This window comes from Canis aureus, chromosome 26 (genome assembly GCF_053574225.1).
Source record: "Canis aureus isolate CA01 chromosome 26, VMU_Caureus_v.1.0, whole genome shotgun sequence".
Taxonomy (NCBI): Eukaryota; Metazoa; Chordata; class Mammalia; order Carnivora; family Canidae; genus Canis; species Canis aureus.
Genome location: NC_135636.1, coordinates 47865024 through 47888562, shown reverse-complemented (window position 1 = coordinate 47888562; position 23539 = coordinate 47865024). Strand labels below are relative to the sequence as shown.

Here is a 23539-nt window from a genome sequence, read left to right as displayed (position 1 = left end):
CAACCTGCCGACTTTAGGACCTGGGTGGTAGTGTTCACTGGGAAGCTCTTCCAACTCCCCTACACGTTTGGGAATTCTCATGACAAAATACCCGAAAACGTAAGCGGACAAGACCACCTGCCTTCTCCATGAGGCTTACAGGCCCCCTTTCCATGCAAGCGGGACCTCTACCTCTGGTTCTAACTGGGTGCAAATCTCCAGTGGCACGGAGGCTTGTCGTTTATCCAAGCTATCTGGATTACGTCTGTATCTTTCTGAACTAGAAGATGCCAGCAGCATACGGTATGGGCACCTGCAGGGGTGATGCACCTGCAGAGTCTTTGAGGGGCTCCTCAAAGACTCCAGATCCCTTTAGGAAACATGTAAACAGGTATCTTAAGAAGTTCAGTGATTTTTAACAAGTATTTCCCGGCTCATCACTAGCAAACCCATTGCAGGTTTTTATGCTCTGGGTTCTGGGCGAGTGAGAAATGAGCCCCGGCGCCCCGTTCCAGGGGCTCCCTTGCTCCTGGTTTCCGGGACCCCAACCTGGGTAACCTTGGAAAATGGACTTTGGCAAGTATTTTAAATTAGCCAATGACACAAACTACCTATCCCCTTCGTAATGCGGCGAGGCCCGGTCTTGGGAAAGAACACTCTATAAAGCTCTTGGTTTAGACTCCTTTCAAGGTCACTGGCAACCACTGTCAATCACCAGCTCGTAAAGAGAATTTACAAAACTATGGCTAAACCAATGCTCACGAATCTTGCCTGCCTACCTACCGACAAAGTCAGCTACTGGGATAATCAAATTTGACTCTCAGCACAGCAGTCCTACTTGCTTTATCTTCCCACACGCACAGGGCTGACTCATGAAAAGTGAGGTGTAAATAATTAACTTGAAAATTCACACTTTTTTTCCCCAGTGCACCTGCCTTTCTCTCTCAAAAACTACATTTTTTCATGCAAACAGATAGAGCTGAAGAGTTAACAGGTCTGATGTTACTTCTGCTCTACCAAAGAATTTAAACCACTGAGCGCAGGCAATCTCTTCCAGTAGAAAATTTTATTTTCATTGCTTTTCATGAGTAGGCAAACACAACTTACAGCATTATCAAAGCCAGATTTCCAAACTCAGCAAGTTAGTTTATACACCAGCCCCAAACAGTAATGTATAAAGCAGCATTTGGGATCACAGGGTAAAAACACAGTAAGAGCCTCAAAAGTCCAATGTTAAACTGAATTTCATTTCAGATACTTACCAGTGAAGAATTTTAATGAAAATTTTTTTTTAAATTACCAGTACTGGGGCAGGAGTTAAGAGCACCTCTCATGCGGGGATGCTCAGGTCCTAACTTGCCAGCCACACATCACCCACCTGGGCTTGCCTGCAAAGGCCTGCCCTTGAGCGCACGGGACAGGCCCCGTTCCAGCCACCAGGATCTGCCCCGCAGAGCCAAAAACCACTGGGGATGTTAAAGACAGATGAAGGAAGCAAGAGAAACACACATTCAGACTCTGCCTGCCTGTGCGTGAAGCTGCAGCTAGACACTCCACGTAGTAGAAGGAATCACAGCTCAGGATTCCTTCTCTGCTAAGGGGCAAGACTGCTGCATTTCTAAGGGGGGCTCAAAACACAAATACAACCTGTGACACTGCTCAACAGGATGACAACTTCAGAGCTTATGAGGCAGGCCAGGGGAGAGACACACAAAGGGAGCTTAGTAGGGAATCTTCAAAATATTTTATTACAAAATACAGTACAGCGTTCATAGAATGTTGCCCAATGCTCTCTAACACGTACGTGGCTGAATGAAGCACTGCAGATACCTGGCAGTCGCCCACAGGAATCTAACTTCTATATGATTTCAGTCCCTGTGGAGTTACAGAAGCAACCTGTAACGGGCAGTGGAATGGAGAGACGGACAGTCACTGTGGCCGTCTGGGCTCCTGACTGCTGGTCAAGACGTCGTTTTCTCCAGGGCTTGAAATCCATGTCCAGGGCTGACAACCTACCAACACTGGGACCCAGATCCGTACAAAGACGAGGCAGAGTGGAGAGAAAACAACTCTGGACAACCCAGAAGTCTCTCGCCACTACTTCTTATTCCTGGGTTTTAGCTCTTCAGCCGCATTACGCAGGAAAATGTAGTTTTTCTTTTGGGGATTATAAAACTCATGTCCCTGAGGGGGGAAAAAAACACAACAATCTTATCATTAAAGAACAAAACTGAGCATCTTGTGGGCATTTTGTATATGCCAAGTCCTACACTATGTGCATGAAACAGAAGGTCTCCAGGGGAACAAAACAGGTTTAGGGAGAGAAAGAAAAGTCAAATGTTAAGTTTAAACTTTGGTTTTAAGAGGAAAGGTTAAGGAGGACTTAGTGGAAATCGGCCTTCGGTGTTCCACTAGGAGGGATGATCTTTTACATATTTTTCAGTGCTAAGACTGTTACCCACTGCCACTTCAAGGCCATGGTGGCCACCCACAGGAGCAAGGCTGCCAGCGAGGGCAGCGGAGCAGTGGCCCAGACTTGAGGGACACATCTGCCCTAGGACTTCCCAGGGATGATGGCAAGGTCCAGGATGAGCCGCCCCACACAGACCCAGAGAGAAATGGAAGTCCATGCGGTGGTCAGTGTCTGCTCTCATGGTGAGGGGAGAGGAGGGGAGCTGTGCAACTCTAGGAGGCCTGAAAATTAAGGACCATGAAGGGGACTGAGGCCTCTGAACACTATCCCCCAGGGAAAAGAACAGCAGCCACGGAAGTTATTAGTGGCATTAATGGTGAGAGGACAGAGGAGCGGGGTGACAGGCAAGGCAGAGGAGTGGGCACCTCAGGTGGTCAGAAGACCTGGAACAGGGAGAGGGGAATGGCCGCTGGCTGCACTCTGCCTCCTGTACCACAGCCATGGGTCTGCTCATCCTTTGACAGATATGCTGAGACAGTTCTAGAAGTTTAGCTCAATGGAGACCATAAGTTCTCATCATAATATACAAAATGCAGCTGTTCTGGGCAGTCACATTTGGGCAGCAAGCTCACGATATTCACCTTATGTGATCACGATTTCATCCCAGAGAGAAGTCTTTAAGAACAGTGTGAAATTCCCAAAGCAACTCTTTTTAAGTTAAAAAGATTATAATTTAAGGGGCACTTGGATGGCTCAGTGGGTTAAGCATCTACCTTCAGCTCACTCAGGTCATGATCTCAGAGTCCTGGGATCGAGCCTCCACTGGGCTCCCTGCTCAGTGTGTGTGTGTGTGGGGGGGTGGGGGTGGGGGGGGGAGGGGGAGTCCTGCTTCTATCTGCCCCCCTCCCTTGCTCATGCTCTCTCTCTCTCTCATGCACTATCTCAAATAAAAATATTTAAAAAAAGATTATAACTTGAACTCCTACTGCAAGCTGACATTAATTGTTCATATGAACTCACCTGGAATAGCATTCACAGCAGTGAGCATTCTCACTTCTTTCATTTACTACTGATTTTTCAATGCTTACAACACATTGCAGCCTGAGTGTGACACAGAGGCAGGTGCAGCCAGAGGCAACTGCTGGAGGAGCATGTGGACAAGGGGAGGCCGGTGGAGAAACCAAGGCCCCAGGCCACAACCTGGCTCCAGCCCCAGCCAGGCAAAACCGGAAAAGTGCACACTTTGCAAAACTGAGTGCGTGGCTTCCACAGGTAGATGGATAAACACGTGGCACACCTGTACCACAGACTGCTCGGCAGCAGCAGAAAGGAACGGATGAGGGACACATTCAACACCAGGGGTGAACCCCAGGATCCTTACTCAAGGTGAAGAAGCCAGGCAAAAAAAAGAGTATGTAGTGTAGGACTTTTTTTTACATAAAATTCTAGAAAATGCAAGCTCATCTATAATGACAAAAAAACAGACTAATGACTGTGTGGGGAGAGGATCAGAGCAACACACACGGAAACTTCTGGGGGAGATAAAAATGTTATCTTAAAACAAGGTTATCTTGACTGTGGTGATGGTTTCACAGGTATATGCAGATGTCAAAACCGCACAACTGCTGCATTTCCAGGATACCTCAGTAAAGCTGCTTCAAGAAAAACACAGCGTGGCTGCCCGACCCAAATCAGCACACACACGGAGAGCAGGCCCAGGTGCAGAGGCCGGGAGGCCTCAGAACTACCGGCCCAACAGGCAAGGGTGCTGCAGGTAAAGCCATCAGAGATTGGGGACTGCCCAGCTCTTCTGAGAAAGAGAGGATCGAAGGTGACACCAAGACCTCTGCCCCAAGTGAACGGACAGTGATTGCCTCAAAGGAGGGACCCAGGCAGGAGAGGCAGCGAGCCTGCAGGACAAAGGACGTATGCGTGGGAGTCACCAGGGCTTTCATCTGGTAAGTTAAGGTACTCCGGGCACACCGTGCATTCATCCTGTCGGGACTGGGCCACTGGAAGAGAAGCGGAGAGCGAGCTCAGGTACCAAGTTAGAGACTGAAGGGTCACTGGCTTGCCCTGGGAGAAGCAGTCAGGCTAGAGCTGAGGGGAAGGGTGGCACCCAGGATGCAGCCAAAGGAGCAGGAGCTAGTGTGTGCGAACCCTACCGATGCATTCATCAGTCGAGGAAAACAAGGCTTCCCAGCTGACTTTGGCACGGTCGAAGGCCTGAGAGTGTGCTTACAGACGGAGAGCAAGGAGCTGGTGGGCAGGGAGAGAAGGTGCTTGCAGAAGAGAACAGAGGGGTGTGAGGGTGTCTCGGGCATGTCTGGGCTGGGAGGCAAGAGGAAGGAAACAGGCTAGGGCAGGTGAAAGGGGAAGTGATTGCCTGGTCAAAGCCTTTCCAGGTGAAGCCAGCGGCCTCCCCAGTCAGGAACCTGGGCAGCAACGACAGAGCAGGGAAAGTCTGGAAGGCTGCTGTGGAGGGGGGTTCGGGGGAGGGGGGTGGCATGAGAAAAACAAACAATCCAGAAGAACCAGCAGCAACAGCTGAGAAGCAAACACACGGGCTGGCCAAGAGACATGACCATTGGCCAGCAGCCTGGAGCCCCAGGTCCCGAGTCTGCTCTCCTTACCGCCATGCTGGGACGCCTCAACAACACAGCCAGAACCCGGTAAGCCAACTCCCCTCCCCAGACAATAAACAAAAAAGCAATGCCTCCAGCAAAAGCCCCATGCCCTGGCCCTGCTGCCAGTAGCCCTGCCATGCCCCCTCGCTCTCTGGCAACCGCCCCTGAAGGACTTACACCCTCCCTGAGTGGCACCCTCTAGGTCACTTCTGCTTCTGAGCGCACAATGACCAGACCTTCCCCAGGAACAGGTTCCAAGGAAAAGGCTCCAGGGATATGATGTCACTGAGTCCCCACACCTTGTGAGGAAGGCTGGCTATTTCCCTGTGAAGTGATGTGATGGTGACCTGCCAGGGTCACGAGCAAGTCCAGAGAAGAGTCACAAGTCAAGCCCAGGCCTTCTGATTCCCAGGGCTTGGCACTGCTGCCTTGGCGCACCCACAGCAGGCCTGGTAATTCTCACCTTGGACCAGTCGTAGCTGGAAGCATAGGCAAATATGTTTCCATTGTGATTGAAGCAGCAAGCTGATATGGGTTGATCTAATTGTTCTGAAGTTTTTAGTTTTGTTCTGGCATCTTTGTCCCAAAAGCTGAATCTACCATCAGATCCCACAGTTGCAAGGGTGCCATGGACAGGATGGAACGCGATCCCATTTACCTGCAAGGATTAACAACGCACAATGAGGGGTGGCAGATGAGGGAGGAGACATCAGGTACTTACCAATACATGCCTCCTGCTTCATCAGGAAACAACACGTACGCACAGTAAATTCATGAGAGCTGACTGTCCCCAGACTGGAGACACTAGCCTCGCTTCCAGAATCAACTGCCCGCCCAGAACTGAACTGCGTCTCATTATGAACACAAGTCAGCAGAAGTTAACAAGTATGCAGCCAGTGACGGCAAGGAGGGGACATCAGGAAAGGGCCTTTTTCCTTTTTCCAGCAATCAGCAATTTCTCAGTTTTAGCTAAGTGTATGAACTGTCTGGCAGCACTCAGGAGGTGGAAGGCCCCTGAGAGAGCCCTAAGTTTGCCCTCAGCAGCAGCAGCAGTCAACGTGTCACAAAAACAGACAAGGGGGACCCAGAGCAGAAGCCAGTGATCTCTGCCCATGAACATGCACAACAACACGGATGACCTTTCCCGGCCCTGTAATGAGTCAGCCATCCACCTCCAAGTCTAGTTTCTAGAGGCGTTCTCAAGATTAAAGTTTCTTTAACCTACCGCGTAGATGTCCTGAGGAGCTGAGGTATTGGTTCCGTTCGAGCGGTGACATTTGAAGGTAAAGTTATCTTTGGCACTGAAACGCAAAGGCTCAACTAAGTTTCCCTTTCCGAAAAAGTCTCAAGTGAAAATGTGCAAGCGAATCAAGCCCACTTACGGATTGGGAGGGTTGATGTAGTGAATAGCCACCCTCCCCTCGATGCTTCCCAGGGCAAAACCAGTCGGCTTGTTCTGTTTGTCTTTAAAAATTGCCACGCATCGATGCTGCAGTTTGAAAGAAAAAAAATACTGTTATTATCATGCAAAATACAAGATTTCATAACTAAGTGAAGGTAAATAATGTCCACCTCGTTTCTGGGTTTCAGAAGAACCAGAAACATACAAACATAGTAAATTATTTCTAGTCCTCCAGTAGGCATAATTTTCTACCTTTTGAGAAACTACTTTTATTCAGCCACACGACTTTATGAACACACTGTAGACCATGTGCTGGTGTCTGGTGCTGCTCCTCCTCTGCCACTGGAAGGGCCTGCCATCACTCCAGCAGCACACGCGCCCCTCTGGATCCCATCAGTTCTTATTCTGGTGCTGGCCCCGTCACTTTGATCCACAGTCCTACACTAACCAGGCGGGCACCCTGCAGCAAATCACCCAATGTTTCTGTGCCTCTGTTTCTCCAAATGGAGAAGGGAAATAGCATCTGCCCAAATATCACAAGGTCACGTGGGACAGTGGACATGGCCAGCACTTTCTAAACTGTGACCATACCATGCAGGAGCAACACACTGCACTTGATCTAACACAGGGTCTGGAGACCCAAAGGAGGGTCTCCTGGATTCCACAAAGATCCCACAAAAGAGCCTATGACCCAGCCTCCAGGTGCAGAGGAGCAGAGGTCAGGGCCTGGGTCCTCACTTCCTTCTTCCAGTCATGACAATCTCATCTACCCCAGAGAACCGCCAACCCTACCAAACTGTTGTTTTATATTCCGTGAGTTCAGAAGGCATGGGGGCAGGACTTGAGCCTGGGGGCGAAGCCACAGAAAATGAAGATAAAGAGCAATCTGTTATTATGACACTACAGCACACAAATTTCCTAAGTAAATGGAAAAGTATATACTAGTTCTAGTTCTGTACCATTTGCCTTTTCTTGAACAACAAGCCCATTACTTTTGTGAGTGGAAAAAAGTTACTGAAAAGAGGCAAAAGTCTGTAAGTCAGCAGGAATGATGACTGTGCCTCCCCTGCTCAGCACAGAGACCGGGAACTGCACACCTCTGGGGGGCACCATTTACAAGAATACAACCACACAGCGGCCCTATGCAAAGGCTGATGGCATGCCCCAGCAAATGAAAGGCCAAGGTGCCTGGCACAGGTGGCAGGAAATGAAGCCAGTCAGACTAGGTTTTGTCAAGGAGTTCAGGATTTATCCAAAAGGAAATGAGTCAGAACTGGGTTTTTAAGCAGAAGTGTACAAAGTCAGATGTGCTATTATAAGAAAGAGCCCCTGACCCATGATCAAAGGACTGGATCAAAGGAGAGCCAAGATCTAAGCTCTTACGGTCACACAAGGAGATTTGGATTAGATGTGTGGGAGGGAAGGAGTGAAAAGAATAGATTCCAAAACACCTGGAGGATAGAAGGGAGCCTGGAGATCAGTGAGAGGAGAAAAAGGGAGCAGACTGAGGATGACTTCTAGATTTCCAGCTTAGACAAGGGCAGGTGGAGGTCCCATCTCACGAGGTGCAGAGCACAGAGGGAGGCGGTGGCTGAGGGTGGTAGGCAGGAGCAGGTTAAGATCATTTGTTCACTCAGCAAACATCTGTAGAAGACCTGGCTCTAGAAGCTGGGGATGAGACAGCAACAAACAAAGAGAAATCTCTGCTCTGAGTTGATATTCTAGTGGGCAACATGAGACAAAAATGCATAAAACACATACACATACATCTTTAAGACACACACACACAGTTTTGGGGAAAACAGGCATGGAAAAGCCTGAATAGAGGTAACATCTAAAGATGTACAGAAAGTGGTCCTGGGTTTGGTGTGAGATATTGTTGGGCTGAGATGCTGGGAGATAGGCAAAGGAGCTTTCAGATTGTGGGTGTCCCTGTAGGGATCCCAGAGGCAAGGCTCGTTGGGGATCTGAGTCCCTAGCCCACGAAGTATACCTAAGTGACAGTGAAGTCAGAGATGAGGATTCTGTTTTAGTAGAGAAGGCAGTGGCCTAGAGGAGAGGCCTGGGGAACCCCAACATGCAGTAAGAATGAGCAGGGAAGACAAAGTAGCATGTGGAGAAGCCGGGGGGGCAACGGCTGGGGTATGTAAGAACATGTAAGAACAGCACTGAATGCTGCTCTGAGATGAGGACTGGTCAGCATCCACTGCAATTATGGATAAGGAAGCTGTCTGTGGCCAAGCCAAAACCAGTTTCAGTGGAGTAATGTGGGTAGAAGTGTCAACGGAGTTGGGTGAGAAATGAGTGGGAGGTAAGGAAACCAAGAAAGCTCATGTGAGATGCTTAACGGCAAAGGAAAAGGGGTCCAGGTGGTGCCAGAGGACATGGGGCAAAAGAGATTGTTTTGTCTCCTAGCATGAATGAGACTGGAACACATGTCAGTACTAGTCATGCCAAAAGAGGCGTGTGAGTGTCCAGACACTCCCGGAGGAGGAGTTCCATGGAGTCCCACCACAGAAGCCGCCTCCACAGAGCACAGGCCTCACCTAACTGGCGGGAGAAAGGCAGAGGAAGGTGTGGACACATTCCCTAGAAAGAGGACAAGAAGTTCCCCATCACTGGTTTCTATGTTCTCCGACCAGGAGCTGATCTGATCTGCTGAGACAAAGGTTAGAGGAAAGCCTAAGAGTTATGAGAGTGAAGAAAATCTAGGAGTCTGTGGTGAGTGGGAGCCTGAAGGGAAAAGCCGGGTGCTGTGTGGGCCTGGTGAAGGCAGAGCTGAGGACAGGCGCCAGGACCCCAGATGGAGCCCATCCACGGAGGCACGCAACTGTATGTGGAAGCGTCCAGCTATCCAGCAGCACATCTAGAAAGGACAGAGAAGTCGGGCTCCTCTAGGGATGGACAGTATCTTCCCATAAAATATGTGTGCTTGTATCCTTAAATTTATCCCCTTGAAAATACTTCTAGGCATTTCAAAGTACAACTATATTCCACACATGGGGACTGAATGGCATGTGACACATGCGAGGTACATGCTTCCTTTTTTTTTTTTTTTTTTTTTTTAGGTACATGCTTCCTAATCTGACTGGGGACTCACCTGATGTTTCAGCGGAGACTCTATCCTCCTGAATTCAGAAGGTTGATTCTCTAATTGGTAGACAATCAGTCCTCTCTCTGCAGTTGCCACCACGGCCATAGGGTAGATCTAGGGAATGGAGGGAAGCAGAAACACGCTTAACATGAAGGAATGTGGTTTTGTATACCAAAATACTGGATCCATGTTTTTAGACTCACAAAAATAAGTCTGAATTTTTTTAAGTTTAGAAATCCAATGATAACCACTATACGTTTCATGAAAATCTAGAGAAAAAATTATTTGAAAGTAGAACATCCATTTTTAAAACACCGGTTTTTCAAAACTATAGGATTATTTTAAAAATATACTGAGAAAGAAGACATGAAATCACTTCCAACACCCTTTCAAATGCTAACAGCTGTTATTATCATGCTATGTTTTCCTCTGGGGTTTCTCTGAGCATTATGCATGCATATGTATGATGTATGTTCCCATATAATTCAGGGGCAGCCCAGGTGGCTCAGAGGTTTAGCACCACCTTCAGCTCAGGGCGTGATCCTGGAGTCTCAGGATCGAGTCCCATGTCGGGCTCCCTGCATGGAGCCTGCTTCTCCCTGTGTCTCTGCCTCTCTCTCTCTTTTCTCTCATGAATAAATAGAATCTTTAAAAAATAATAATAATTTATATCCTTCACTCAAGGTGTGTATTCCAATACTAGCAGTTACTGTCCGATATGCCCAGAAATGAACCTACCACCAGGTTCATTTAACCTCATTGGTCTTGTTAGCTCATCAAGCCACATCAAAGCTTTCATCACATTATACACAACGAAGACCATCCATGTCTTTATTTTTCTCATAATAAATTCCTAAAAGTGGAATTACTAACTGTTAGCATAAAACTTCAAGACTTTTAGCCAAATGGACAGAGAAAGTTCTTCAGTTTCTCTTCTACTCACAGACAGCCCCCAAAGATCTAGTACCACACCACAAAGTTATTTGCCCACTTTCCTATAGCCTCCAATAAATGACATATACCAATGGCATGTGGCTGCCTGCACATGTTCAAATGACAAACTTGACAACCACTATTTAATAATCTGGAGACAAATGCAGCATAAAAATCTGATTTAAGATGACTAAAGCAAACCTCTGTGTGTTTATTACTAAAGTTAGAGGAGTTTTTAAATTACCCTCTAATTGCAAGATGTCAGAAAGTAAGAAATTTGTTATTTCTCTTAAAAGGATATATGTTAAGTTAGAAATTCCTCACCACGTCAGCACAGTAACATCTTTCAGGGAGCTGCAAAACCATCATAGGATTTGATGATCGGGTATCCCAAAACTAAAAACAACAACAACAACAAAAAGCCAGTAAGTGACCATTCAGAACTATAGTCTAAACAGCGTAAGAATAAATGTCATTCCTGGTCAGGCCGTACAGTCCCTTCACTGGTATGCCATACCTTCAAAGTCTTATCCCAACTCCCGGTCATCACACAGCTGTAGTTTGGTGCTTTGATCCAATGTATGGTTTTAACAGGAGCATCATGCTTATAAGAAGATAAAACAAGAGAAATTTAACTATGTGCTCAGTTCTGGAAACTCAAAGAGAAAGCACCAATTTAAAAATTGAGGTCATACCAAACACCAAAGGATATCCAAGCCCTTCCCAATGACCATGACATTCAATTTAACCTAAGAACATATATCTATTTTCCATCCTGACAAACATTAATTTTATTTTACCCATAATGAGAGTAAAAATAAGCCCCTCCTTAGGAAGTTATTCAGAAATAATTAGTAGGGAACTCTACCAGTTTTTTTTTTTATTTATTTACTAAGGAGATACAAAGGAAGAGATCAAAGAGATGATTCTGGCACACAGTCACACATACTGTGAGCAGGCAATGCCTTTCTGACCAATGCCTTCTCAACCAGGTCAGACCCTCTGGTTCTTGGTTCTCTGAGCTTCGTTACTTCTCCCCTAGCGGTCCTCACATGCCTGCTGTTCCTGAACAGAGTGAAAGCCCCACGGGCATAGGAAGTGTCGCTTTTACAACGGTTGTGTCTCTACCCTACTGGCAGTGCCTGGCATATAGCAGGCATTCACTAAATACTAAACTGAATGAACAAGTGTCTACAAGCAGTTGGTAAAAGGCAAGCCACACATGGGTGTCAGAATGTCAAACACATGACTGTTGAGGCCCACTTGTAACATCTTTTATAGGTTTTAACATCACAAACTCCTTAGGACGCCCATTCTTATCTATGCGCACAAGGAAGATCCATGACAGACCAACTGTGGAATGCCAGTAGGAATGAGAATGGTTATTACCCTGGTGTTACTTTGATGCTAAAGAGGCTTCTGAAATACTCAAGTCTAACTGAGTTGGTAGAGTCAACTACATTTTTTCTATACTACGGAATTAGAATTTGAAAATCACAACCCCAGGACCAGCTTTTCTGTACAGAGTGTTTATTACCTGTGCAATCTGTATTGCTTGATTACTATTGAGGTCCCACATTTTGGCAGTTTTATCACATGATGCTGTAAATACTTTGCTCCCATCCTAAAAGAAAATAGAGAAAATTGGCTATTCTAAAAAACAAAACAAAAAACAATTTCTAACTGTATATTAGGTTGATCATATTGAGGCAGGTTTTGTTTTGCAATTTTTATTTTTCTAATTATTTACAGGCTAGCGTATTATAAACTCTGCTGTCATATATAAAACACATTTTGAGCTCTTTTATTACGGATTTATTTTTCTAAGAGATATATCAACAGGATTTAAAAAAATTCAAATAACTCATGAAGTTATACAGGAAAATGAAGTCTCCTGCTCCTGACCTCCTTTCTCACGGACCACTGAGTACCTTCTAGGAATAGTCTGCAAATCCTGCATCTATATGTAGTACCAGGCATACTAACACATTGATTTCTTGTTCTGGTTAATTTCAAGCCTTCACAAAAGTTGCAAGAATAAAACGATGAACAACCATCAACCCTTTACCTAGAATTATCAATGGTAACTGATATGTGACATTTAGTGCATCATTTTCTCTGCATACGCACATATGCATCTATAATTCATTATATGTTTGTTCAGTTATATATCTAATAGCATTCTGAAGTGCACACCATAAAACTACACTAATTTTCAATAATCATTGGCCCTATGAAAACTATAGGACAGCTTAACAAATTAGCAATCACTGTGTAGTGGTTTTAAAAATATTCAAATAAAGAACTCATAAATTAGATCAAATATAAAGAAGCACAAGACAATTTTCAGAAAGAGAAAATATTAAATGGAAAGTGTAGACCAGTCGTTAGGGTGATTTATTTAGTGAATAATTTAGTCTTTATAGGTCTCTGCTGCAACTCATTGTCACAATGGATTGAAAACAGCCATACACATTATGTAAATGAATGAGTGTAGCTGTGTGCCAATAAAACTTTATTTATAAAAATAGGCAATGGGCCATACTCTGCTGACCAGATTAACTCATCTCTGGTTCCAAAGCTAAGATTTACTGCCATCCTTCTCCAACAAAAATCTCTTCCTATGAAAAGTCACTATTTCTCTAACTCAAAGAAAAGATAAAACCTGCTTCTTTATCAGTGAAGTTATAAGGAAAACTCTATAAATCCTTAGAAGTGACCAATGTATGCAGTGGGCTACCCTGAGACTGAGTGACACACTGGCCTCCCAGAATCTCATTATAAAATGCACATCCTACCAGCTTTAACCAGCACTATATGGAGCAGCAGCACGCCAGATCCCAGTGGACAAAGAGATATGGAGGCTAATCTAGCAAAAGGCCAGGGCCGAGAAAGAGTATTTGCAAGTGCTCTCCACCCTGCTATGGCCACAGAGCAAACCATGTCCTTACAGGGCTGAAGAATTCATCTTCACCAAGTTTAGTTTATGCCTCAAAGGGAACCCTGGCCCCTTCTCGCTTCTATGCTATTAAATGTGTAGCCTCCTCTCCCGAACACTCTTCCAACCTTCCGCATTAGTCCATTAGTCCATTTCCCTTCCTGTAAGCCTCTGATGGGAGGCTGTCAAGCACATGGGTCCTGGAGCCAGGAAAGTCTAGATCTGGGCCTAGACTCAGCCATTCACTATGTTCCCTCAGGAAAAGTCTGTCAACTAACCCCAAGCTAGTTATTTTACTTAGATGTAGTCTAGCTGCCACCAAGTTCTACTATCTGCAATTCTAGATGTCTGTCTTAAGAGACCAGGAGTTTCATGGCTACTTCGCTTTCCACTCTATCCCCAGGGCTTTAGCATACTAGTAGAGCCTGATAATTATTTATCTGTTGTAATTATTATTACTTTCATTTTACAAATGAGGAAACAAACAGATTAAGTAACCTGCCAAAGTCAAAATGCTGAAGAGGCAGAGCCCATATTTGAACGTAGGCCCGAGCTGGATGACACTATGCTTAAAAAGTTGAAGGCACCTGGTTCATTTCTCTTTTAAGAGTCAGCTCAACTCGTCTCTTCAGTGCGGCATTCATTGCACCCCCCCCCAGTTGCTTTCTGTGTCCCCTACAACCCAGCACCAGGACATCCTCCCCCTCTCAGGACTTGGCTCACTATGTTAGAACTCTTCATTGCTGCGTTTGATTCCTCCACTAGATCATGCACAACTTGGAAAAAGGAAATAGGCTGTCTTCGTTTTTATAAATGCCTACAGCCACTCAGTAACATCTGGGCAACAGAATTCCTGTATCAATTAATTCCACTTCTCGCCCTACTTTATAAGAAACTACATTCTGATCCGTTACCCAATCAGTAAAAAAAACAGGGAAAATAAATCAGAAATATCTTCAACCTACTCAAGTTGCTACTTTTCCACATGTAAATTAAAAATAAGTTGTGAGGGCAGCCTGGGTGGCCCAGCGGTTTAGCGCTGCCTTCAGCCCAGGGCATGTTCCTGGAGACCTAGGATCCAGTCCCACATCAGGCTCCCTGCATGGAGCCTGCTTCTCCCTCTGCCTGTGTCTCTGCCTCTTTCTCTATCTCTCTGTGTCTCTCATGAATAAATAAATAAAATCTTAAAAAAAAAAAAAAAGTTGTGAAACAAAACAAAACAAAACAAAACACAAAAAACAAAAAAGTTGTGGGCAGCCCAGGTGGCTCGGCAGTTGAGCGCCGCGTTCAGCCCAGGACCTGATCCTGGAGACCCGGGATCGAATCCCACGTTGGGCTCCCTGCGTGGAGCCTGCTTCCCCGTCTCTCTCTGTGTCTCTCATGAATAAATAAATAAAATCTTGGGATCCCTGGGTGGCGCAGCGGTTTGGCGCCTGCCTTTGGCCCAGGGCACGATCCTGGAGACCCGGGATCAAATCCCACGTCGGGCTCCCGGTGCATGGAGCCTGCTTCTCCCTCTGCCTGTGTCTCTACCTCTCTCTCTCTCTCTGACTATCATAAATAAATAAAAATTTAAAAAATAAATAAATAAATAAGTAAAATCTTTTAAAAATAAATAAATAAATAAAATAAAAATAAGTTGTATCTGCAATACATGCATCCCTTTTCAAACTGTTTTCAGATCTATTATTAGCCTCATAATAACCCATTCAATATGTCAAGAAAACATTTTTCAGATGACAAAAATGCTCAGAGAAACCTATCACAGCTAATGATGAAAATGGGAGCAACTCTGACTCCTAAACCATCTCAAAATATTTATAAATAGAATCATTTTTTAGTTACAAATTAAGATCACATAAATGTACAGTGTAATTTAAAAATGACAACATAAAAGAAGAGTAGTTTGGCAATTTGTGAAAAGTCCCTTCGTTAAATTCTCTCCAGTCGAACACAAAAGCTCAGAGCCAAATACACTTGGAATGTATCTGCTTGTATTACTGATACTCAGGATTTGGGAGGAAAAAGAGAATTCCAAAAACCCAAAAGATTTCGAATGTCTAAGGATAGAAAAGGATTCTTTTTTTCTCTAGGACTTATTTTCTGGGATACTAAATTTCTAATTTTAAGATGAAATTCATGGTATGAATTTCAAGATAGGAAGGGCTTCCAGAAATTGTTTGCTTAAGGTAACATGTCAATAAAATAATGGAACTTTTTATGCAAGAAAAACTTTCAAATAAACTAAAGCTAATGGTCAATGACTACATTAGGAACATCAATCAATGATTATATTGACAGAAACTTAGAATTCCAACAATGTATATGTGTACATGGTTTCTGTGGTTCAAGTTATATAAAAGTAGAAATATATAAATACTCTGGATAACACATGATCTCACGTAGCAGAAAATATGAAAAATAAGATGAAACTTACATCACTCCAGCAGACATCTAACACAGGCCCCGTGTGCATCTGCTGGGCTTTTGGAATAGTCTGTCCACTGTCCTGAACTTCCCAGCAGCGAACCTACAGTAATGTGACAAATTAATGCAAACACAGCAACTCATGACATATTACATGCATTGAATACCCAGTAACTAATGGAGTACAACTTAATATACACGAACTTCTCCAATCAACCTAATTCTCTAACTTTAAGAATAAAGCAGTCAAGGGCTCCTGGGCAGCTCAGTTGGTTAAGTAGCCTCATGGTTTCAGCTCAGGTCGTGATCTCAGGGTCATGGGATCCAGCCCCGGGTTGGGCTCTATGTTCATCTTGGAGTTGGCTTGAGACTCTCTCTCCTCCTCTGCGTCTACCACTCGTGTTCCCTCTCCGAAATACATAAATAAATCTTAAAAAAAAAAAAAAAAAAAAAGTAGACTCAAGTCACTATGTTCCTATCCCTAAGCCATCAAAATATACAAATTCTTTTGCTTACACCTAAAACTGCAGATACATTTTTTATCAATTTATGAGATTTATTTTTTAAAGTAGAATGTCATCCATTACCATTCAGAGAATCAAGACCAAAGGGGAAACTTAGCTTTCGTCTCTGAATACTGCTTTTACATCATTTTTTTCCTGATTATAAATGTAATGCATTTTACTTAGAGACTTTGTAAATATGACAAGAAAAACACACCACCTAATCCCACCACAGACAACGTTAATGGTTTGTGCCTTCACTGTTCACAGGCACACATACTTTCTTCAAAAAGCTACATTATAGAATACCTTCACTCTTTAACTGAAACATTTCTTTTTTGCATTAACTACCATTAAACATTCTTCTAACATTTTTTAGCAGTTAATCATGTGAAGTCTTTCCAGAAACGACATGTAAAAAACAAACCTGCTCAACCATGACTGCCTTCCTCCCCCTACTGTTCTTTTCTCAACCCTCCAATGCCCCTGTAAAAAAATCTTTTCCAAAACTTCTAATGTGGTATTCCAGCACACAAACATACCATAATGTATATTATTAGATATTACAATTTTCAAAACTTTCACTAGCATGAAAACTTTTAAAAATGAGGCAATATCAGGTAGTAGCTAGGAGTATAGGTTCTGGGTCCTACTGGGTGGGTCAGCATCCAGGCTTTGCCACTCCCTTAGATGTGGGACCTGGGCCAGTTATTCTACTTCCCTAAGCTTCACATCCTGCATCGGAAGGTGGAGAGGACAGTACATTCACAGCACTTTAGCTACTGAGAGGCTAATTCAGTTATGCAGGTTAAGTACATTACCTGAGATCCTCGAGCCCCAAAGTGGAACCACTGAGGTGTAGAGTTTAAACTTAAGGACTTCTGATAACTATTGCCCATTAGCCTTCAGAAGAGCTGTACCAATTTACATATCTACCAGCAATCCATGTAAGGTCTCAGCTTTTCTTTGCTGGAACCAAATGTCATTCTTTGAAACTTTTCATTTTGTTAATACTGATAGAGCCCATCATGTAAGTTTGAAATTATCTGCTTATGACAGTGGCCGAATGGTTCAAGTTCACACTACTGGGCCACCTGTGCTCCTTTAGTGAGGTGCCTCTTCACATCCTTTGCTTATTTTTCTAGCAGAGTTTTAATCTTTTGTGCGCTAGGACTTCGTCTTTCTTTTTGTACACAATAGGTTAAGTGTAATGTCTATGCAGGATCTGTGTTACACCTGAAGTTGAAAAAAGTTTAACATTTGCCTTAAGAACATTTTCAGGATACTTAGAAGTCCATGTCTACCAGCATAGATAACAGTCATTTTCAATGACGCTATATTTGATTTGGAAATCCATGTCAAGTTACTGAACTACAGGAGGAATTTGAGTGATGCACATGATTACGTTTTTTTTAGCAAATATCACTGTAATAGCAGTGTAACAACTGACTCAGAAGGGTCATACCCTCTTACTGAGTTCTTTAAAAAGGCCACGAACAAGCTTTACCTCTGCTTCACTCACTTGGCAAAGAATGGAGTCAAATGGAAAGCTAACCTTACCCTTACAAAGATAAGACTTCTAGAACACACACGTAAGGAGCACTTACATCATTAGCCCATGATCCCGCAATAAGAAAGTTCCCAGGCAAGGTTGGTGGGCTAAAAGATAGACAACCAATGCTGTCATCGGGAGAGGATGTTACTTCAATATCCTAGGGAGGAAAATCAACGTTACAATGTATGCATCATCAATTTCACTCAAAATTGTCTTCTTTCTCAATGAACACTCATGGTGGACTTTCCCTGTGCTAAGAACTAAGTGAACTGGGCCTCTCTTGCTTTGATCCAAAAAACGAGTGATAAAGAAGCTAGTGGAAGGGCTAGCTCTGTGGGGACCTGAAGCAGCACTCTCAATGAAATGCCCACAATGATGTTTCCCACCTGATAGCCCACCGGTTCACCTTCGCCCCAAGTTCTCGATCAGTCACTGCCTGCCCCCCACCCCGATGGAGATTCTATCAAAGGTTGTGGGCTGGGCCCTGGGAACCTACAATTTTAATAAGGACCTTGGTTACTTAAGTATGAAGAAAGTCTGGGAGGACACTAATGCAGGGGACACACAGTTTCTGTGCTTTTGCCCCAAAGAAAGCTCCCAAGCTATCTGGGTATCTCTAACTATGAGAAACCCTGGCGTGTAATTTACAAGTCCCGTGAAACTTCATGTGGTACCTTCATAGGGTTGTGGTTATCTGTGCTTGTGCTGCCAAACATGCTGGTCCCACTAGTTCCAAAACCCGAGGTTGTTCCAAACAGACTCATTTTGGCCCTAAAAAATAATAGAAAATGTTAAGGACAGGTCCTTCAGTAAGTGGTATCATTGAGAGCTCATATAAAGCTAATTAAGTCACAAACGGGTAATAAGAGTCTAAAAATGACTTGATGCCAGGTTTCTTTTTTCTAAAGAGATCGAAATAAGCAACAAGCAAGCACTTTTTAAAAATAAACTTTATACTTTAGTTTTTGATTTATAGAAAATTGTAAAGACAGAGTTCCCATATACCCCACATCCAGCTTCCTTATTTCCCTCTTACATCTGTCACGGTTAATAAACCGATACATTGGGCAGCCCCGGCGGCTCAGCGGTTTGGCGCCGCCTTCAGCCCAGGATGTGATCCCAGAGACCTGGGATCGAGTCCCACGTCGGGCTCCTTGCATGGAGCCTGCTTCTCCCTCTACCTTTCTCTCTCTCTGTGTCTCTCGTGAATAAATAAATAAAATATTTAAAAATAATAATAAATAAACTGATACATTAAAGTGCTTTTCAGTCACCAGCTAGAAAATAAATTCACCCATTTCTTACATAGTCTCAGACACTGAGCTTATTTAGCGCCAGGAATATGATAGTAAACTGGCAGAACGCCCCATTCTTCCAGGTCAGCACTCAGTGAGAGCTTACTTTCTTCTTATCAATTTCTACACTCTGGTTTAGGTCAACATCTCTGCATGAAGCTACTAAGAAAAGCAACCAGTCCTGGCAAAGATTCAGCAATTTCTCTGTAGGAGTTTTTAAAAAAATAACCCACTTTGGTCTAATTGAGTACCAAAAGGTCTGCTACCATGTTCTGGACAACAGAGAATGGGGAAATCGCTAGGGATGCTGGAAAGGCGTTTGGGGTTCCCAACTTCATGAAGAAAATGAGTGCAGATGCTCTGGTCACAGCAACAGCTCCGAGCACATTAATATCCCGGAAAGCAACTTTGCGAGAGGAAGGGTGCATGCGACCGACCTGTGCCTCCGATGCTGGGGGTGCTCGTGCAACACCAGTCGCCTGCATGACCGGGGAGAGGAATAACCAGGCTTCTGCAGTCAGAGTCTAGCTATGTGGCTCTGGGGTGGTTACTGAGCCTCGATTCTCTCATCCACAAAAACAGAGTCACTAACACCCACTTCTCAGAATCACGGAAAGCAAGTGAGGTCGCACACGTGACGCCTGAAAATTCATCCTTCCCTTCCTTCCCCCTCTTCAGCTATCAGATCGGAAGGGAACATTTGTGCCGTTTGGGATGAACCGAGGGAGGGAGCGCGGGTCACTCAGGTATCAGCCTCCGTGGACCACACGTTGTACGGAGCACGAGGAGCCCTGGAGGAGCTCAGGGCACACAGGGGCACCCGAACCACCCTCCAGGCCTGCGCGGCTCGCTGCCTTCCAGCCTCCCGGGCTCTGGGGGCACCCGGTTCTCGGTGACCACAGCAAGCCCAGCCCTGCCCTGCAGCATTCCTACTACCTGTTCCTTCAGCCTGGGAGGCCTCGCCCTCCCCCAAGCCTCCAGCTGCCTCAGCCTCAATGTCCAGGTCCTGAGACCTTTGCGGGGTGTGGGATGGGGGGGGAGGGGCAGTGGAAATGTGTTGTTTTCATGCACTGTCGTGATGTTCCCACAACTGCCTTCAGTTTCCCAAACTTATCAAAAGGTCCGCTTTAAGAGGGCGATCGACAGCAGGGAAGCTGCCCATCCACGAACCGTGGGACCTTCTCTGTCCAGAACGGCCAGCCCCTCAGAGGCTCCCCTGCGCTCCTGCTTTAACATACCCACCTCGCACGAAACCGCCCCCCGCCTTCTTCGCGGCACCGTCACGGCCCGGTGCTGCGTGCCCCCGACCTCCTCCCCAGCTCCGAGCACAGGACGGGGCCGGGCCGGCGGCTAACACTCGCGTAGGGGCGGGCAGAACCAGGGACCCCTGGTCAGAGACGCGCGCCGGAGCCGGGGCAGCGCGGGCGGGGCCGAGGGGACGGCGTCTCCGAGGAGCCGGGGGCCGGGCTCCATCAGCAGGCGTGCTAGGGGGTCGGGCGGAGGCGACGGGCGCGGCCAGCAGCCGGACCCCCGGGGGCCTCGGTCTCCCCAGCGGACGACGGGGTCAGACCCGAGGGGCCCCCAGGGCCCGTCCCGCGGGCCGGAGTGCAGCTCGCTGCCCCGCGCACCCCGCCGGGGGCCCGGCCTCGGAGGCGCCGTGGCGGCGGGGAGGGAGGCGGCGCGGGGCCTACCTGAGAGTCACGCCACGGCCGGGCGCCGGCGGCGGGCAGCGGGAGAGGCTCGGGAGCCTGCGGGCCCGCGAGGCCGCGGAGGAGGCGAGGGCGAGGGCCGCAGCACCCCCACGCCGGGGCAGGAAACGGCCCCAGTTACCGCGGAGCCACTGCGCAGGCGCCCCGGAGCCACTTCCGGTGCCGCCCGGAAGGCAGGGGAGGAAGGGAAAGGCTTCCCCCGCCCACGAGGCGACGGCACATGCGTAGAAGCGCCTTCGACGCCGAGAGGGAGTCCCCTTGCCAGCAACTTGCGGATTGGTCGAAAGTTGGTGGGTCCGCCCCCCGAGTTGCCGAGCGGCCGTTTTCGGTGAATTCGCGGCCGCCGCTGATGGAGGGACGTTAACATTTTCTCTAGAAAATTAGAAGTCGGACCCCTGAGCGGCTCAGCGGTTTAGCGCCTGCCTTCAGCCCGGGGCGTGATCCTGGAGACCCGGGATCGAGTCCCACATCGGGCTCCCTGCGTGGAGCCTGCTTCTCCCTCTGCCTGTGTCTCTGCCTCTCTCTGTCTCTCTTGAATAAATAAATAACATCTTAAAAAAAAAAGAAATTAAAAGTCCAGCAGATTTCTGATTCCCGCCAACTCACGTCCAAAGCCATCCTCGAAGAAGCCGCCGGATCGCTGCCTCGGTGGGCGATGAGCCCGGGCCCTCTGGGCCTCAGTTTCCCTCCGTAAAACTGTCCTGAGGACGCTGACTTCTGGGGAAGTTCTTAATTAGGTGCAGGTGAAGCGACCTGAGAGGGCCGAGCGTCAGGTTCCCTAAGAATGTGAAGGGGCGGTTACGACACCCACGTGCACTCGTGCCAACTCCCAAATATTTCGGCTGGTTGCTGAATTTCTCAAGGGTTAAAAAAGAGGCAGGATCCGCCGAGGCGGTGGGGCAGACACTGAATCTCCCCTCCACTGCCCCTGTGGTTGCTCTGCGTGCAAACAGCGGCCTGGAAATCTGCAGCGAGCTCTCAGACCCGCAGCAGCACCCCTGCGCTTCCAGCAAGCCCCCAGCTGAGCACCAAGAATCTATTTGGAATCACTGGGGGAGCTTTCTGTCAAGGCCCGCTGCCTGGGCCTCACGGAAATTTCTGATTGAGTTGGTCTGCGGTGGCACAGAGGGAATTTAATGCTCTTTGCAAGCTCCCTGAGTGATTTTAAGATGCAGGCGGGATTGAGAGCCCCTCGTGTAGATCGCGACAGTCCTAACTAGCTCTCTGGAGCCCTGGACGTTGGTCTGTAATTTCCAGAGCAGCCCTAAAAAGCAGGTGCTGTGATCTCCGTTTTATAGACAGTGAGGCCGAGAGAGAAAACATACTTGTTGGACATCACACAGCTGTTAAGCAGCAGAGCCGGAGAGGTCTGCCGCGTACCTAACTCTAGCGGCATTATCTCGGAATCATCTGACAAGTACTCCCTCCTCAACGACACCTTTCCCCATTCTTTCCCAAGTGGATCATCTCCTACCATCTTTCTAACCTCTCAGAGCCTCTTCAGTGCTTATCATATCCTGTCTCATAAAACAGTCCAAGTATTTGCCTTGCCCAGCTTCCTAGATTTTAAACATTATGCCTTAACTCCAGTGCACACCCTTGCAGCACCAAGCACAGGGTCCTACGCATATATGCTGCAAAATCAATATCTGTTGAATATTTTCTGTGCCTGAGGAATATCCCAGAAACCTCTATTAGGATACAGATTCTCATATAATACTGGCCATTCAGCATACTCTAAAAACTCTTTCTGCTGTCTAGGGATGTACAACCCACCAGCTTCTTTTGCATATACCATACTGGGAAGAATAGCAGCAGCAAGCACACCCAAATGTAACAATAACTGACATTCTTTGACTTTTTCTGAACTCAATACTTTACTCAAAACACTTTACATGAATTATCTCATTTAATCCTCACAATGACACTATGGGAGTATTATTATTATTATTCCCATCTTACAGTTGACAAAACCAAGGCCAGGTTGTAACTTATCCCACTCATAGAGACAGTGAGTAGAAGAGGAATTGGGAGGGAGGCCTGGGGTGGCTCAGTGGTTGAGCGTCTGCCTTTGGCTCAGGGTATGAATAAATATTTTTTTTTTTGTAAAAAGAAGGGGAATTGGGATGCAAGCATCCTGCCCCGAAAATCAGACTCCACACCTCCACATTAGCTGACTGCAAAAGTCACCTCACTTCTTCCCCTAGAAACAAAAAGGGGGGGTCAAAACAACCTCTATGCACAAGTGTAATTATTGAGCCACAAAATATAAGCAAAAAATTATCAAAAATAAATAATTAAAATTAAATTTCGGTTATGGCAATCATTAGCATTGCCAAACACTTCCGCATTTTTTTTAAGATTTTATTTATTTATTCATGAGAGACACAGAGAGAGAGAGAGAGGCAGAGACACGGGCAGAGGGAGAAGCAGGCTCCATGCAGGGAGCCCGAAGTGGGACTTGATCCCGGGACTCCAGTATCATGCCCTGGGCCAAAGGCAGGCGCTAAACAGCTGAGTCACCCAGGGATCCCCACTTCCGCATGTTTTACCCAAGGCAATATTTATATTCCATTTCTAGATGAATAGAAACAAATTTTGCTCTGGTTTAGTACTAATTCCTTTTCATTTAAAGTGATCTTTAATTTTGAAATTTTAATTAAA

At 46.1% G+C, this 23539-nt stretch overlaps 1 protein-coding gene across 3 annotated transcripts; it reads right to left on the bottom strand.

Moving 5' to 3' along the window:
- Positions 1–1026: 1026 nt before the first annotated feature.
- RAE1 (ribonucleic acid export 1) lies at positions 1027–21630 on the bottom strand. Of its 3 annotated transcripts, none has more exons than XM_077873683.1 (12): positions 21482–21630; positions 18546–18642; positions 17924–18028; positions 15824–15916; positions 11986–12072; positions 10966–11052; positions 10773–10844; positions 9522–9629; positions 6402–6508; positions 6245–6320; positions 5483–5677; positions 1027–2163 (listed from the first exon to the last, which is right to left on the bottom strand). In XM_077873683.1, the coding sequence occupies exons 2-12, from the start codon at positions 18633–18635 to the stop codon at positions 2077–2079; spliced, it is 1107 nt and encodes a 368-aa protein (XP_077729809.1). In that variant the 5' UTR covers positions 18636–18642; positions 21482–21630; the 3' UTR covers positions 1027–2076. The 3 variants fall into 3 exon arrangements, with proteins under 3 accessions (XP_077729809.1, XP_077729808.1, XP_077729810.1); XM_077873682.1 differs by lacking the exon at positions 21482–21630 and adding an exon at positions 20858–21014; XM_077873684.1 differs by lacking the exon at positions 21482–21630 and adding an exon at positions 20409–20428.
- Positions 21631–23539: the final 1909 nt, after the last annotated feature.